The sequence below is a fragment of the Brachycentrus maculatus genome, unplaced genomic scaffold (genome assembly GCF_059751285.1).
Source record: "Brachycentrus maculatus isolate JH-2025_06_01 unplaced genomic scaffold, ASM5975128v1 h1tg000341l, whole genome shotgun sequence".
In the NCBI taxonomy this organism is placed as follows: Eukaryota; Metazoa; Arthropoda; class Insecta; order Trichoptera; family Brachycentridae; genus Brachycentrus; species Brachycentrus maculatus.
In genome coordinates, this window is record NW_028281090.1 from 30,936 (window position 1) to 48,357 (window position 17,422).

Here is a 17,422-nt window from a genome sequence, read left to right on the forward strand (position 1 = left end):
AAGAACTTTGTGAAATAAGTAATTTTCCCATTCATTTTTAAGAAAAGGAGATATGTTAAATATTACACTCTCTTTATCATTTTATCATTACTTTGTGTAATAAAAATTTAATAATTAAAGTTGTATTATATAAAGTGAACGATGAATGATAAGAAGAATATTATATTACCGTACCACAATGTTAATAATGCTTTAAATTCACAAAATACCTTAAATATTATTTACAAATTATAAACATACTTCTAATTTGACAAATTAACTATAAACAATCTTTTTCTCGAAACTTTTGCGTGATAGCAACGTAAAAATAATATTCGTGAAAAAGTCACACGAAGAAATCTTTTACAAGTATTGTAAACTTAAAATAAGTGGTTTTATTAAAATTTTGGGGTTGTATATTAAATTTAATTTGGCAATATGGATTAAGTGGAGAAAAGGTTTTTTTAAATAATATTTTTAAATGAGTTTTATTTGAAAATAAATTTCATTTGCTGAAGAACTGGTCTATTGGCAAAAGTTAACTACACTAAAACCTCACTTTGCGTCGTAGATACGTTCCAAAATATCGCAACGCAAATTGAAACAACGCAAAGCAAATTGCTATTTTCCATTGGAAATCATATAAACATCAAAGATAGCGAAAATGAGTCTTAATTCAGTAACGACACAACTTCGGAAAAACGTAAAGTGAAACGATGCAAAGCAAGGTCTGAGTGTACTTGGTAATGACGAATAAAAAAAACTGCAAAAGTAATAGATTTTTTAATGGAAAAACCAGTAAAATATGGATTGCAGGGAAATCCAATTTGTTTTTTCACATATGGCAGGGTGTGTGGAGGTCGTATATTATTTTTCAATATCCGAGTTCCCTATGTCACCTGTTACGGCGTTATACGGCGGGTTTCTCTTCAGATCCACATCAATTTGAGATCCACTAGCCGCTTTCACGGACGATTATGCTTTTGTGATTTTTCACTACCAACCATTTGATGGAAAAAAATCTGCAATATATTGTGCTTTTATTGATATTAAAGAATAAGTTTTCAGTCTCATTATAAAGAATTATTTTCTTGATATTTTTTACAGATAATTTGTGGTATATTTTAAAAACATTATCAAAAATAAAATATTTAACCAGTTTTTAAAAGGGATTGTTTTTTCAGAAAAAATGTCAAAAAAAGTGGTTGAAAACGAAGTTGTTTTATTTTATAAAGTTTAATTTAAAAAAAAAATAGTTAAAGATAAACATAGGCACGTATATTTTATTTTTTATAACTATAAAATTCTCGCCGGTATATGTATTTTTTAATATCGTTTTTAAAGACAAAAAAATATCGCAAAATGACATAAAAGTTTTTGGCAAATAAAACAAAGACTTTTATGCGCATTTGTGTACGAGGATAGTACTGTAAACATAAGGGTGATTGGCTTATTTTCATCTTGGTTCGGCGTCTCTAATGGTGTTAAACAGGGGTGTGTAATGCCACCGTGGCTACTTAATTTATACATATATAATTCCATAAAAGAACTGAAAGGCTCAAATATTGGAGTGGAAATGATCAATTAAAATGTTTATTGTCTTATGTACATTCGTGCAAATAAATAAAAGTAAATAAAATTAAAAATTCCATTATTACGTTGTTTTAATAAATAAAGTTGTTCCTTCACAAAACTAGTGAGTTACCTGCGGGGACACAAAGTTATGATTATCTTTGTAAATTATTATAATAAGTAACCCTGTATGAAGTTTTTAATTACTTCCGAAACAATCTTAAGAGTGAAATACAACAACTGACGTACATTAGTTGCTCCGCAAATTAACACCTTAAGTTTACTGTATTCTCTACCCCTTCACGTGTCAATAAAAGCCTGAAATATTAACACTAACTAGATACTTACTGAAACTCATTTTAGACCGAAGAGCTTAAAAGCTCTTAAACGATAACACAAATTATACATTAAAGCTACATTATAAGTAAGTTTCAACTTAGATTAAGGTTTTTACTTGGATTAATTAAAAAATCTCTTTATAGTCCATAAAAAGGAGACAATTTACGATCATTTTTTAAGTTATGAACTCGCTTTAAATTATAACGATACACTTCACAATTTATTGGGTATTAATTTTTTCACTTATTTTCTCATTTAGAATAGGCCCCACCCGAATATTTTTGACCTTCAGTTTGGGTTCTTTATTAATATTTCGTTGTTTTATTGAGTACGTTGGTCATCAATTTTATGATCCCATTATTTATTTATTGCCTTATTACAATTTTATTAATTCCATTAGGGAAGAATGAAGAAATACACATTCTGACCAGTCTTCCATTATTCTTTAACGTTATATTACCGAATATTATTGATAATTTTAATTTTGTTCCTTTTTATTTTTGTAATTCAATTTTTGATCAAATGATAAAATATTATTACACCATTATTTTCATTCATTTTCGTTACTTTTTGGAATACATATCGCTCACTCCTTTCAAGAACGTCATAAATCAAAAAACTTGATTTTTCAGGAGAACGTTTTTAAAGTTTAAAAATATAATATAATGTATTAAAAATAATTATCAAGCCACTTATTGAACTTTTTACTGTGCAACAGATCTTTTTAGGTAAAACCTGAAGGTCTTTTCTCCATTTGAAAAATATTTAGTATATTTATAAAAATAATTAAACAATACCTTTTCTTCAAAATGCAAAAACAACACTTTCTGCCCTATAGCGGGTAAATATTAAGTTAAAAATATGCCTCTTTTGCTGGGATATAGTACATTTTCTGGGCATTCCGAAAACATGCACAACTGAAAATTGACGATTTTTGATTTATGACGTTCTTGAAAGGAGTGAGCGATATATCAAGTACCTACGCGGTCTTATTTTTAAATAGTAACATCTTCCAACCTACATACATATACGTAAACGAATGATGACGATATTTTACGTGTATAGGAAACTCGTATTAGATTTTCTCCCATAACGTTTGCACTTTTTTCTTCCTATAATGGTGGTTCCCCGTATAACGCACTAAGTCCGTATATTCAGTCAATCGTTCCCGTTGGTTAGATGTAAAAATACATTTTGAAACATTTACCCCTTATAACGTTCCCTTCGATAGCGCGGAACGTATCTCAACGTAATAGGGGAGTTTACTGTATATATAATTAAGCATATGGTGCATTACACTGAAAATCTAAAACATAATGAAAGATAAATATAAACTTCAGTGATTTCATTATAAAGATGAAAAAACATAGGGAAAAGGGAACAAAGTCGTTAAAGAGAGGAAAGAAAGGAGTATATTGAAGGATTGATAGGATTCTATGGATAGATTCATGTGGGAGCTAGAAAGGTTTGCATGCTAAGTAGAGATATTTTTTACAGGTCGATTTTTTAACTCTTGATATTCCCGTATTCTGGTAAAAAACGTTATTTATTACTAGTTCAAAATTCAGTAATAAATTAGCAATAAAAAAATCCGAAACTTTCCCTTACATTTCCAATTTTTTTTACGATATTTAAAAATCTTTCACATTAAATTAATGGATAATAAATCTTAAACATTTAACAACATATCATTTTGGAAACCGACAACTTCATTCAGTCTTCAAAATCTTATTACGTTGGACCATTTTGTCAAAATATTATGGGTCTCAGGATAATATGGTATAGAGGTACCTACCGTATTACCATAAAGAATATGACAGGAAAATCGAATCGCTATAAATATTCACTGATGAAAAAACGGATTATTGTTCTACATCCATTGTTTTCTTTCATCTTAAATATCCATGTGACTTTCCGTTAAAATAAGTAAATATATTACCCAAATAAATTGCAATATATTGCCTATACCCAAATTAACCAGCTGCCTGACATATAAAATAGAACCCAGATAGGGATCCTTAATAAAAAAAAACTAAAAAAATACTCTTTGAAAATATATTTGTGTTAGTGATGAGTTATATTTTGTCATTTGTTTCCATTAAACATGCATTTAACCTTATGTTTTTACTTTTAATGCCTTTTTACTTTTCCCGTTTATTGTTTTACATTTTGCCCTGTGTTAGGTTTCTTTATTATTATTTTTTTTAACTTCCTTTTTTGTGTTTTAGTCTTGTTAACCTTAATCCTAAAATGAGTAATGAAAATACTCATAGAGAATATTTATATGTGACTTTTGTCAAATTAGTTACGTTGCATTGAACTTAATAAAAGAACATTTAAATCTACACGTTATTTAAATCTATTCAATTTATTTTACCCTAACATCTTTATCGGAGGATAAGCGATTTCGAATGAGACAAATTGAAGGAGAATTGAAGCATTCAATTTTCTGATTTAGGGTGATGGGATGGTTTGATTCTAAGATTGATAGCAAAATGAAGTTTTGGAGGAAAGGAGGTTCTACTATTTACATGTATGTAGTTACATATGCATTGTATGTAGTTAAGTATGCACGTTATGAATACAAATCTTTGATCATTTACAATATTTTAAGTGTGCCAAATACTTGTTCACAAATCTTGATTATCTCCAATTATAGGAGTTATTTTTCATGTTATTTTTTGACATCTCATCAATCGCATTTACGGGGCTGACGACCGTCATAGGCTGGTTTAAGTGATCACTTTACACACGTGTAACATTTACCAACTCTACCCATTATTGACAACCACACAACTCAAATTCTTAGAAGTTTTATATATATGAACCAGTTTAGAAACCTTGTTCTTGAATCACTAGAACTTCACTAGAGACATCTATTGGTGAAATCTCAAGTTATCGCATAAACTAGCCTATGACGGTCGTTAGCCTCGTAAATGCCCAGATTTCCATATTCTTTTTCATTTTTGGTGAGATGTCAAAAAATAATATTTGATCATTAACTTATGTTATTTGTGTTGATTATTCCTGATTTCATGAATTGATCAGATTTTTCCAAAGTTTCATTTTATTAAATATTTTGATTTGTGGCAAATGAGTTGAATTAAATCTTGCAATATTGCACCAAATATACTTAACTGCTCATCACAATAAAATTGAGCATATCACTCGAAATTCGTGGCTGCATTACAACCGAGCAGACTAAGTTATCACTTATTCGAGTGTAAAATTAAATTAATATTTTAAACAAAAAAAATAAGCTTTTAGTATAGTACCCTATCGTTCATATACAATAAATAAAAGTCTTACATTTTTTGGCATGTCAACATATGCATGACATTCCCAGACTTCCATATTCTATTTCATCTTTATTGAAATGTCAAAAAAAATGTAAAAAATACTCGTAATTGGAGATAATCGAGATTTGTGAACAAGTATTTGGACATACTCAAAATGTTGTATAATTATAAGTCTTCGTAGATGTGCGATGTTGCAGCTTTTGTGAGACATAGTGGACGTATGAAAAAATAATGTAAATGGTTTGTTTATTTTACAATAAAATTTAAAGATTGTAGTTTCTACATTAAAATATACATACATATGCATCATTTATTGATTCGGCATTAACTTTGAGAAATGACATGTTTATTATTTTTTTAAAAAAAATATCGTTTGTAATAAACCACTCAATGAGTTTTATTTTATTATACACGACTAGTTTCGAAAACTAACCGATGTTTTCATACACAGGTGAAAATTAAAACTAAAATATATAGACCCGTTCCTTAATCCCCCCCCTCCCCTCTATTTATAACCCTATTTTTTTAATTACCTAACGTCCAAGTGACTCTTGACATCTAGCTACGGCTTATGAAACACCGCTTATCATGACCCTACTCAGATTTTAACTTTTTAAGTTTTATAGCCTATGCCTTCTCGTGAGTGGATTTACTCTTTATGTTTAAAGTTACTATAATTTCATGTAATTCATGAGTGAAAATTTTAGGCAAAAACACTCGCTTTATTATCCTATCAACCTTAATCAATATTAAATATACCCCTTAATATTTTTTATTTTTATTACCCTATCAACCTCTATATATAATATTATATATACCCCTAAATATTTTTTGCGCGTTACTTTTAATTTTCACCTGTAGATGAAAACATTTGTTAGTTTTCAAAACTAGTTGTGTTTAATAAAATAAAACTAATTAAATGGTTTATTAGAAGTGTTCAATAAAAAAATCATACATATACAGTTTGGTAAAATATTCTTTTGCCCTTTGATCAGCTTAATGATTCGATTATGACCCACGAAATGTACCGAGAAATGTATAATCCTACCGCGTTCTAATTTAATTCCGTGGCTTAAACTGAATTAATCCCCTGAATTTTGTGTAGAGGATAGGCAGTCCATACAAATTTTACAATCAACACGTTTATAAAGTTGGAGGAGAAATTATTCAAGAACTTCAAAAATGATTTTTCGGCTGTGACTTTATTTGAATTGAAATAAACTTTAAATCTGTTTTTGTATTCATTTTTAAATCAAACACAATTTTTTTGAGTCTACCAAGTTGTATTTTATTAAAAAAGAGATAAAGATTAATATTGTGACAGTCGTTTCGCCTAGTTATGGCATTTACAAACAAATGTTTGAACATTCGTTTTAAAATGCCATAACTAGGCGAAACAATTGTCACAATATTAATTTGAATGTGTTTTTTAAATAAAATACATACAACTTAGTAGACTAAAAAAATCTGTGTTTGATTTGAAAATTAATACGTTAATTAAAATAGAGTTCTGCAATTTAAACGCCAAATCAATATATATTTAAATCTGTTCCAAAAAACCCCTTAAAATCTTAGTTTACTTCATTATATTAGACAATAATTTAATTTTCGCGAAAAACCAACATTTTCCTGCACTACGTACGATATTTTTATTTCAAAATTTACAAATATTGCTTACAAACTTTTTGTTTCTTCTTATTAAAGTTCTAGCTGTACCCGGCTTAATCAGTTTGAATTAAAAAAGAAATAGAAATGAATACACGTTTCTTATAAGTTTATTTTTACATTGCTTGCAGGTGTTTAGTATTTTAGCAGTTGTCAAGAAGCACGCTGTCTACCATGAGGAATGTTTGGTGGTACATGTGTTGTTATAAGATTCAACAGATGGCGCTACTATTGAGTTCAAAAATCTGTTTAACAATAAATGCATGTTTTTACCTGTCATACTCGCTTTTATTTCATACTTATATACGTTATTTAAATGCAACATTGTGTCTAAATTTCAAAGCAATCAGTGAATAAATCTAGGAGTATTAATATTTTTGATTAAGCGATAAATTATAATTTTCTTTCTATGGATTTTGAAGAAATGGAAAATATAATAATTTTCTTGAACTTGAAAAAAATAACCGTTTAATTTTTCTCTAGATAATTGTAATATTAAAAGTAGAGTTTACCCGTTAAAAGTAAAATAAATGTCTCGATTCGTATTTTTCTCTTGCGTTTCGCTCGAGTTTCATTATTACTAACATATTTCTTTGTTTTCATTTCATATTTTTAGTTGGAGTAGGTAATTAAGGGAGTACAGAAATCATCTCTTTATTTTCTACAAAAATTTTCATCCTACGAGGAGACATTATTAGTGAGTTTTCACATTTAAAACTTTTGTTGTTGCCATGAGAATCTGTAATTACCTTATCCCTGCGCCATCGTGTGATCCTGATCATGATCCAGGAAAATAACCTCTTTAGTTTTTTATGACATCTCAACATAGATAAGGAAGCATAAGTCTGTGCATTAACGGGGCTTACGACCGTCATAGGCTGGTTTAAGTGATCACTTTACACACGTGTAACATTCACCAATTCAACCCATGATTGACAATCACACTACGCAAATGCTTGGAAGTTCTAAATATATTATCCAATTTCGAAACATTGTGCTTGAATCACTAAAATTTTACTAGAGACATCTAATGGTGGGATGAATAAGCTTTTTTATCGACCAGAAACTTTTTTATTTGTATGTGAGTTCCGAACCTTGGATTAAAATCACAAACATGAAAATCGCTAGAAAATATCATTTTCGAATTATTATTATACCTCGTAATTTGACCAGTTAATTTATTTACAATATTTTTTGTGTGCGTCCAAATACTTGTTCATAAATCACAAATAATATGGAAAATAACTCCTTTAATTAGAGATGATACAGAATTGTGGACAAGTATTTGGATACTCTCAAAATGTTGTTGTGGCAACCCACACATCTACTATGGCAACTCGAATCGAGTGAATAACCGAACACCCTACGGAGCCCGCAACGAGCGGAAACTAGCCCGACACACTTCGTCACCGCCCGTCCTCCGATCGACTCGTATTTCAACTGTTCTCATATTAGAATCACGCGATTATTCTTAAATATTTCTTGATTGTAATTTTATAGAACTGAATAAATTTGTGTTAAAAGTAATCCGCTTTCATCTTGCTTCCCTTCTGTTAAATTAAATTGGTATTCAACTAGAAACCATATTGTAAATAACCTCTTCGCTGAATCTCCATACATTAATTTGACATTCAGTATTGCCGCAGGAATACTTTGCGTCTTCTTCATCTTGGGTGTTATAGCCAGTGTCGAGTTATTAATACTTTGCCTCAGGGAATCATTAGATACTAGATAGTGCTGAATTGGCACAGAGAGAAGAAATACACGAAGTATTGGAAATAAACGATAATTTATCTCTCCAGTAATTTATTTTGATCTCCAATAACTTCTTACTTATTTGAATACTATATCAGTGACTTGCTGATTAATGTTGACAAATCTTAATTTATGGTTTTTGAAAGAGATGAATAGATGAGTAGACCTGGGTATAAAATATAAGTAAATATGGAAATCATGGCATAGGGGTTCGTTTAATTGGGAACTAGGATTTAAAGAGAGAAATATTGATAAATATGTAAAAATGAGATGGTGTGTTTATTTTTTGCATTTAGATTGGTTTTCAAATGTATATTTGGATTTTTAGCGTGCAATATACTATATTTTTTGTGAATATAAGTCCTATGATTTGTTTTTAACTGTAAGATATACACTTTAGATTTGTTTGAAACATGTATTTATTTCGTAAAGCATGATGGCGAAAAGTATTTATGAATTAGGGAGATAGAGGGAATTCATGTATTATGGCAAATTTTTAATTTTATGGAATATTTGCCATTCTACAACCCAGCCTTCATTTTTTTTCGTTCTGTTGTTAGCTAGGAATAAAAAAGGGTGATAAATTAATAAATGAATTATCTCATTGACTTGTAAAATATTGATAAGACTTTTTTGTAGTACTTAGACATAGACAGTAAACAATACTGTAATAATTCGTTTGAAAAATGTCAGTATCATAAAAGAAAGATAGATCAGCTGTTTTTTAAGCGTATGGAGCTTGGATTCCCTAGTAGGGTTACTGATATTCCTGCCGCTATCGCCCTGAGCATTATTAGAACGTGGGGGTGGATTGTACGCTCTATTTAGTATTACCTTACATACCCCGCTGGCAGTGATAGATACTTAGAAAGCGTTAGTAATTGTTTTTATATCTACTCGCGAAATACTTCGCATGATTGATTACATACTGTTATTAGATATTGAAATAGTAAAAAGTTATTACTCGTGTGAGTCCGAATGGAAGAGTCTTTATACCTGACCTGGATAATAAGGCAGGAGCATTCAGAGTGAAGCGACGATAATTTTCACTTAATAAAAAGATTTTTATTTTATTTGGGAATTTAATAGATCAGTAACAACAAATTATACACACACTCGTATATGAGTATTATTGTACAAAAAGTACGTGTACTGTTACAATTACAAAATAACATATTTGTAAAAATTAATCTGTAAAGATTAAAGCTCAAGTCAAAGACAAATGGTACGAAACGAGTGACATACAATAATATTAATTTTACTGTCAATACTAACTTACAATGTCAAATGATCTCAGCGTTGTCAGTATCGAGATGAACATATCGAAATCTCCATATTCATCGTTAACCAATTTGATGAACTATAAATTTAGGAATATAAGATTTCTTTAGAGTGAGTTTTACTTGCAAGAAGCGCTTAGATGTCAGTTACCCCGGTGATTCGACTAGGAACTCTATAAGATATACAAACGTTCCAGCGATTCCGGCAAGTCAAGATCATATCTACTAAAATCATTATTGGATAAAGTTAGGTTATAGATGGTAAAAATATTTTTTTTTGTGCAGTATTTTTGATAAACTGGCCAACTTTAAATATGTTTACGGTATTGATCTAATAATGGTCTTTTAAACCATGTTAATTTTTCAGATTAATAAAAACTGGATGTATTCATGGTCCACAGCTATGCGCTGAGATGATCCTGCTATGCTGCGCTTCTGGGATCGGTTTGTACTACCGCGCCCTGACCGAGGCAGCCCACAGGAAGACGTTCGCTGGGACAAGGACTTGCATAGAGTCCAGGGTCAAGTTGGAGTGCGAGAGGGAGCAACAGGAACAGCTGCTACTCAGCGTCATCCCAGCTTATATTGCGGCCGAGGTAAGAGCCCATACCTTGACCCCTTAAACCAACAAGACACTTTATTACATTACATTACTACCTTGACCTTTTGAACCGATAAGAAACTATATTACATCGTATTAAATTACATTATTCTACCTCAACCTCGTAAGTCGAGTAGACACTATATTGCGTTACATTACATTTCACCGTACAACCTTGACTTATTAAATCGATAAGACACTTTATTGCAATACATTTAATTTCATCGTACTACCTTGACCTCTTTAATCGAAAAGACACTATATTGCATTACATTACATTATACCGTACAACCTTGACTTATTAAATCGATAACACACTATATTGCATAACATTACATTTCATCGTACTACCTTGACCTCTTAAATCTACAAGACACTATATTGACAACATTTTGAGTGTGTCCAAATACTTGTTCACAAAATCTGGATTATCTCCAATTACAGGAGTTATTTTCATATTATTTTTTGACATCTCATCAAAGATGAAGAAGAATATGGAAGTCTGGGCATTTACGGGGCTTACGACCGTCATAGGCTGGTTTAAGTGATCACTTTACACACGTGTAACATTCACCAATTCTACCCATTACTGACAACCACACTACTCAAATTCTTGGAAGTTCTATATATATGAACCAATTTAGAAACCTTGTTCATGAATCACTAGAACTTCACTAATAATATGAAAATAACTCCTGTATTTGGAGATAATCCAGATTTTGTGAACAAGTATTTGGACACACTCAAAATGTTGTAAATAAATTATCTGGTCAAATTGTAAGCTTAATAATAAAAATGAAAATGGTATTTTCTGGCGTTTCTCATGTGTGTGATTATAATCCAGGATTCGGATCTCACATACTAATATAAGAGTTTCTGCTTAATAAAAGGCTTCTTTACATCTCACCAATAGATGTCTCTAGTGAAGTTCTAGTGATTCATGAACAAGGTTTCTAAATTGGTTCATATATATAGAACTTCCAAGAATTTGAGTAGTGTGGTTGTCAATAATGGGTAGAATTGGTGAATGTTACACGTGTGTAAAGTGATCACTTAAACCAGCCTATGACGGTCGTAAGCCCCGTAAATGCCCAGACTTCCATATTCTTCTTCATCTTTGATGAGATGTCAAAAAATAATATGAAAATAACTCCTGTAATTGGAGATAATCCAGATTTTGTGAACAAGTATTTGGACACATTCAAAATGTTGTAAATAAATTATCTGGTCAAATTATAAGCTTAATAATAAAAATGAAAATGGTATTTTCTGGCGTTTCTCATGTGTGTGATTATAATCCAGGATTCGGATCTCACATACTAATATAAGAGTTTCTGCTTAATAAAAGGCTTCTTTACATCTCACCAATAGATGTCTCTAGTGAAGTTCTAGTGATTCATGAACAAGGTTTCTAAATTGGTTCATATATATAGAACTTCCAAGAATTTGAGTAGTGTGGTTGTTAATAATTGGTAGAATTGGTGAATGTTACACGTGTGTAAAGTGATCACTTAAACCAGCCTATGACGGTCGTAAGCCCCGTAAATGCCCAGACTTCCATATTCTTCTTCATCTTTGATGAGATGTCAAAAAATAATATGACACTATATTGCATTATATTATATTATATCGTACTACTTCAACCTGTTAAATCGACAAAACACTATTTTGCGTTACATTACATTACACCGTATTACCTTGACTTATTGAATCGATAAGACACCATATTGCGTTACATTACATTACATCGTACTACCGTGACCTTTTAAACCAACAAAACACTATATTACATTTATATTACGTAACATAGTACTAACATGATCGCTTAAACCGACATGATATTAAATTGCATTACATTACATTATTTCGTATGCCACATCGCTCACTCCTTTCAACAACGTCATAAATAAAATGACTTGATTTTTCAGGAGATCGTTTTAAAAGTTTAAAAATATCAAGACACTTTTTACTGTGTAACTGATCTTTTTAGGTAAAACGTGAATGTTTTTTATCCATTTGAAAAATATTTAGTATATTTAAAAAAAAAATCAAAATACAAAAACAACACATTCCGCCCTGTAGCGGGTAAATATAAGGTTGAAAATTTACCGCTTTTCCTGGGATATAGTACATTTTCTGGGCTTTCAGAAAACATGAACAACTGAAAATTGACGATTTTTGATATATAACGTTGTTGAAAGGAGTGAGCGATACGTCGGAATATTATAAATTGTAATTTTATAACTATATGTTATCTTATATCCTATCGTCATTTTCATTATCATCGGTAAATCACAAAATAAGGATATTCAAAAAAATGAGTTGCATGGAAAAAGTTAATGAGTTATAAAATATTAAGGCTTTATCTTTTTACGTGAATTGTTCCAACATAAAGTTATTGGTTTATGCATTCTCAGTCTGTTGTTCAGTACAAAACACGTTCTATAATACACGTAGAATAAAGATTGTGTACTAAACGGGAATAGGGGAGCATGTTGTTAAGTATGTATTTTTGTTGAACAAGTCTCCGGAGTGACACGTGTGTTATTTTCCACGTCAAACTATTATTGAACACACCAAACGCTTATATTTTCCAATCTCTCAGCATCTACATATACAAAGGGTTCTTGAGAAAGCAGTGAAACCCTTATTTACATGTTGTATTAGTTTGTAATGTGTCGTTATATAAAAATAGAGCATATAATAAAATAAATAGGTCACCAGTCTGATGATATCGGTTACGACGAAACCAAGTTGCTGGTCAAATCAAATTAATGTGGAAAAAATACATAGTTATTATTTTATTTTACAAAATGCAGTTCCACCAAGAAATGTCAGTACAAAACTTAAATGGTAAAAAAATATAGCATATTCAAATACTTAAGCTTATATGAAGTTTACATGAAAGCATAAATGACAATAAAAATAATAGTTTATTTTCAAAGGTTTTATGTAAAGCTTAAACAAAGAGGCTCGCGCGAGCCGCTTTATTTAAATAAACTATCTAAAAATATTTGATAATATAAAACATAATTTTATCAGATACCATGAATGACTTCTTTTACGCCTATATACATAAAAATGTAATTCTTTGTATAAACTTGTGTGTGTAGTAATTAATATTTTGTAAAATTTGACATTTTTATAACACCACTTATTGAGTTTTATTTCATAACACACGACTAGTTTCGTAAACTATAGTTATTTTCATCGCCAGGTGATAAGTGAAACACTAATCACCAATCGATGAAAACAATTGTGTATGTAATGAAATAAAACTCAATAAGCAGTCAGTTATCTTATAAGTGTTTATTTGTAAAAAATCATTCCACAATTCCGAATCAATAAATAATACACTAAATAATATATTTAACGTCAACATATTTTTTCTGTAGATAATTACTGTCTAGTAATAATATAAAAACACCGCTTTCCTCTCCCCTGGCTTCCACACCAACCCCACCGCGAACCTTTTGTTAAAATTTTAGCAGCCCACCCCTGTTGTATACATATAACTATAATACATAATAAGTTGAGTTAAGCCCTCACAGGTGTGAAGCTCTTTATTTTATCACTTCTAATCCTTCAGAAAATATAGACTTTTCATCGTGAAGTGCACGAATGTAATGTTAAAAACAACTTCAGCCGACATGATTTAAATAAACACACCATAAAGCCAACGATCCTTTTCAATGATCTCCTCAATTCATTATTTAGGCCTTGCTTGGAAGGATTACTGCGGTTTAGTAAAATTCGTGAATCCAAAATGAATATTTACACTAAGAAGAAAAATAAAACAATCTTAGCACATAATATTGAGTAATGGGTTTATTTTATAAATCTAAATTGATACAAGCATTATAAAGTTTAAATAATTTTTCAATAAAATATGTATGAGGTCTGCAATGGGGATTCACCTTCTTGATTTTTAAAATTGACATTGTTTTTCTTTCATATTGTTTATTTACGTAAAATAATTCATACTTCATAAAAAAGCAGTGAAAATGAGTTATTATGACGATGGAATGAAATCAATTGAATTCAACTCATTATTTACTGAATTTCCGTCCACCTCCTTATTTTTTTTTAAAATCCGACACCCCCAGTACGGTAGCTAAGCGCGCTAACTATTGCGCTAAATAGATTGTCTGCTTTAAACCATTTATTTTTCTTATTTTTCTTTTTACCCTTATTCGAACCCAATGATGCATAAAGCACAGCATTGAATTGACGCAGTGTTATTTTGATTGTTACTTATATAACGGCAAGGTGATCAATCCTTTATCTAAAGTTCTAGTCTAGGGTATTAAAATAAATATTAGAGTGTAAATTTTAGAGTGTAAATATTAGAGTGTAAAAAGGTTATCTGAGTAAGGATAAGATTATTTGAATATGGTTTATATTTGAAGCAATAACTTAATGATTTTCCGTTTTATATTTCAACTAAAACTTTGTTTTACAATAACTAATTTAAAAGATAGTTTTTTGTTATTGAGTTGCATTGTGAGTTTGAAACAACGTTAATTATGCTAATTATAAATATTATTTGATTATGGATAAGAGAAGAAAAAGAAGATTATTATGAGTTGAGTTATGATTAAGATTAAAATGAGTTAACATAAATTATATAGAAAATGGTCTAAAAAATATAGCGAGTCTAATTTTTCATGGTACGAAAAAATAGTTGATATTTAACAAAAAGGTTAAGAAGAATTCACAATTGATATACGAACGAGTACTTGCATAGATATAGCACGGATGGAGCTTTTCATTGTTTTTTGGGAAGCTTCCGAAACAACATGTTTTAAAGAATTGGCTGTTACCAGGTCTGTATACTTTGCCTGTAAAACGTTGATACACATCTGAGACAACATCCTCTTAAGGTGCTACTGTGTTAACACGGTACAATTTTCTCGAGGAAATTGCTCCCTGACATTTAATAACGATTTAACGCAGAAAATACGAGTACGTTGTTTTGTAAGCTGCAACCATCCTTTATCATTTGTTTCTCTCGAGAGAAAAACAAACGAAAGGCGAATTTCTGAAGCCCCATGGTTTCAAACGCAAGTAATACTCATATTCGGAAAATGAAAGGAAATTGTAACTTTATAATTCCGCAGATGAAGATTTTCGGATTAGAGTGAGGGAGAGAGAAACATATGAAATTTCTCAGGTTTCTATACAAACTTAAATAAATATTATATATGAATCGTTTGTACTTGGTGTGCTTCATTTCAAAAAGGCTTCTGTTTGTAATATTTGAAGAAGGTTGATTCGTAAAATACCCAAATATGAAGTACAATAGGGCTGGTATAAAATAAAGCCATGTATAGTCTGCATGTTGGTGCAGTGATTATATGTACCTCTCGAAACCAATTTAAAAAAAATCGGAGGGTTTAATATACCATCCTTCTTCGTCATCAAACCCTTATCCCCACTCTAACGGTGCAAAGGGCACTGCATCATATAAACGCATTATCTTCCATAAATACCCAGACTTTCATATTCTTCTTCATCAAAAAAAAGCTAGATAAAAAAGTAAGAAATACGAGTATTGTAAATAAAGTAATTCTAGAGAGATTATATGAGAAGATAAGCTTGCTGGCAACCGCCATCTGTGTTCCACGAGTAGTTTTATAATGAGATTGTGGCTCTTCATCAGCCTCTCCTAGAAGCTTGTCACTTTATATCTTAGTAGTCCAATATACTATATATGATTTATTTCTGTATCCATTTCATTATTACTGATCGGTTTGTGATTGTTAAATTCGTTATTAAAAAAAAAAAAAAAAACTTTACCATATTTGATAATGTAAAAAAACTGTACATTATTTTTAACATCTCAATAAAAATAAAGAAGAATATGGATGTCTGGGAATTAAAAGGGGTTACGACCGTCATAGGCGTGGTTAAGTGATCACTTTACATAGTGTAACATTCACCAATTCTTCCCATGATTGACAATCACACTACTCAAATTCTTGGTTCTTATGGACATATTAAACTTGAAACATAGTGTTTGAATTCACCAGAACTTCATAGAGACATCCATGGTAGAATGTAATATTATTTTTTATTCAGCAGAAACTCATTAATGTTTTTATGTGAGGTCTGAACTACTCAAATTCTTGAAACTTCTACATAGATATATTAATCAAACTCGTAACAGTATGCGAGAGTTCACATTAGCCATCCATGGTGGGATGAGGAAAGCTTTTATTATGCAGAGACTCTTTCCATTTGCATGTGAAGTCCGAATCCTGGATTATATTCACATACACACACATACAGATTTGTGAACAAGTATTTGGACACACTCAAAATGTTTAGTAAAGTGTAACCCCGTTAACAAGTAAACTTAGATATGCTTTAATTGTAAACGGACCTTTAAATTCGCAATATACCACGCAGAGTACATATATCGCAGAGTAAATATTTGCATACGAGAGTATGCCTCACAATTTTCAAGCGATTTAAAAGCAAACATTGTTTCGTGCAACTTCATAGAAAACTTGTTGGGAAAACATTTCACCCACACAAACACGTACTCGTGTTTAGTGATTTTATGTATTGTGTGTACTTAATAAACCTATCTTCCAATAGAATCAATGTTAGGCACGGATTTAATATAATGAGTAATTATGATATTTACTCTCAGTTTATTAATTACGGGTGATGAAACCCAGTCGGGTTGATTGATGAATGAATAATACTCGAGTCGTTACGAAATAAAAAAAAATAGATTCATTAAAAATACACTTTTGTTCAATGATAAATGTTATACGTGTATAAAAATACCATTTAAACTAGCCTACAACAGGTCATAAGCCCTCTTAATACCCAGACTTCCATATACTTTTTCATCTACGATGAGATGTTTAATTTAAATAACTCCCAAGTGGACAAAACCAGATTTGTGAACAAAATTTTGG

At 30.4% G+C, this 17,422-nt stretch overlaps 1 protein-coding gene across 1 annotated transcript in view; it reads left to right on the top strand.

The window, feature by feature from the left end:
* The window catches only part of LOC148303890 (adenylate cyclase type 2-like), a gene marked incomplete at its 3' end in the record, with an annotated part of 95,725 nt that overhangs the window by 19,815 nt on the left and 58,488 nt on the right, over positions 1-17,422 (top strand). The window contains exon 4 of the mRNA XM_088269210.1: positions 10,291-10,485. Coding sequence (XP_088125336.1) covers positions 10,291-10,485 — 195 coding nt within the window. The remainder of the gene's footprint in view (positions 1-10,290; positions 10,486-17,422) is intronic.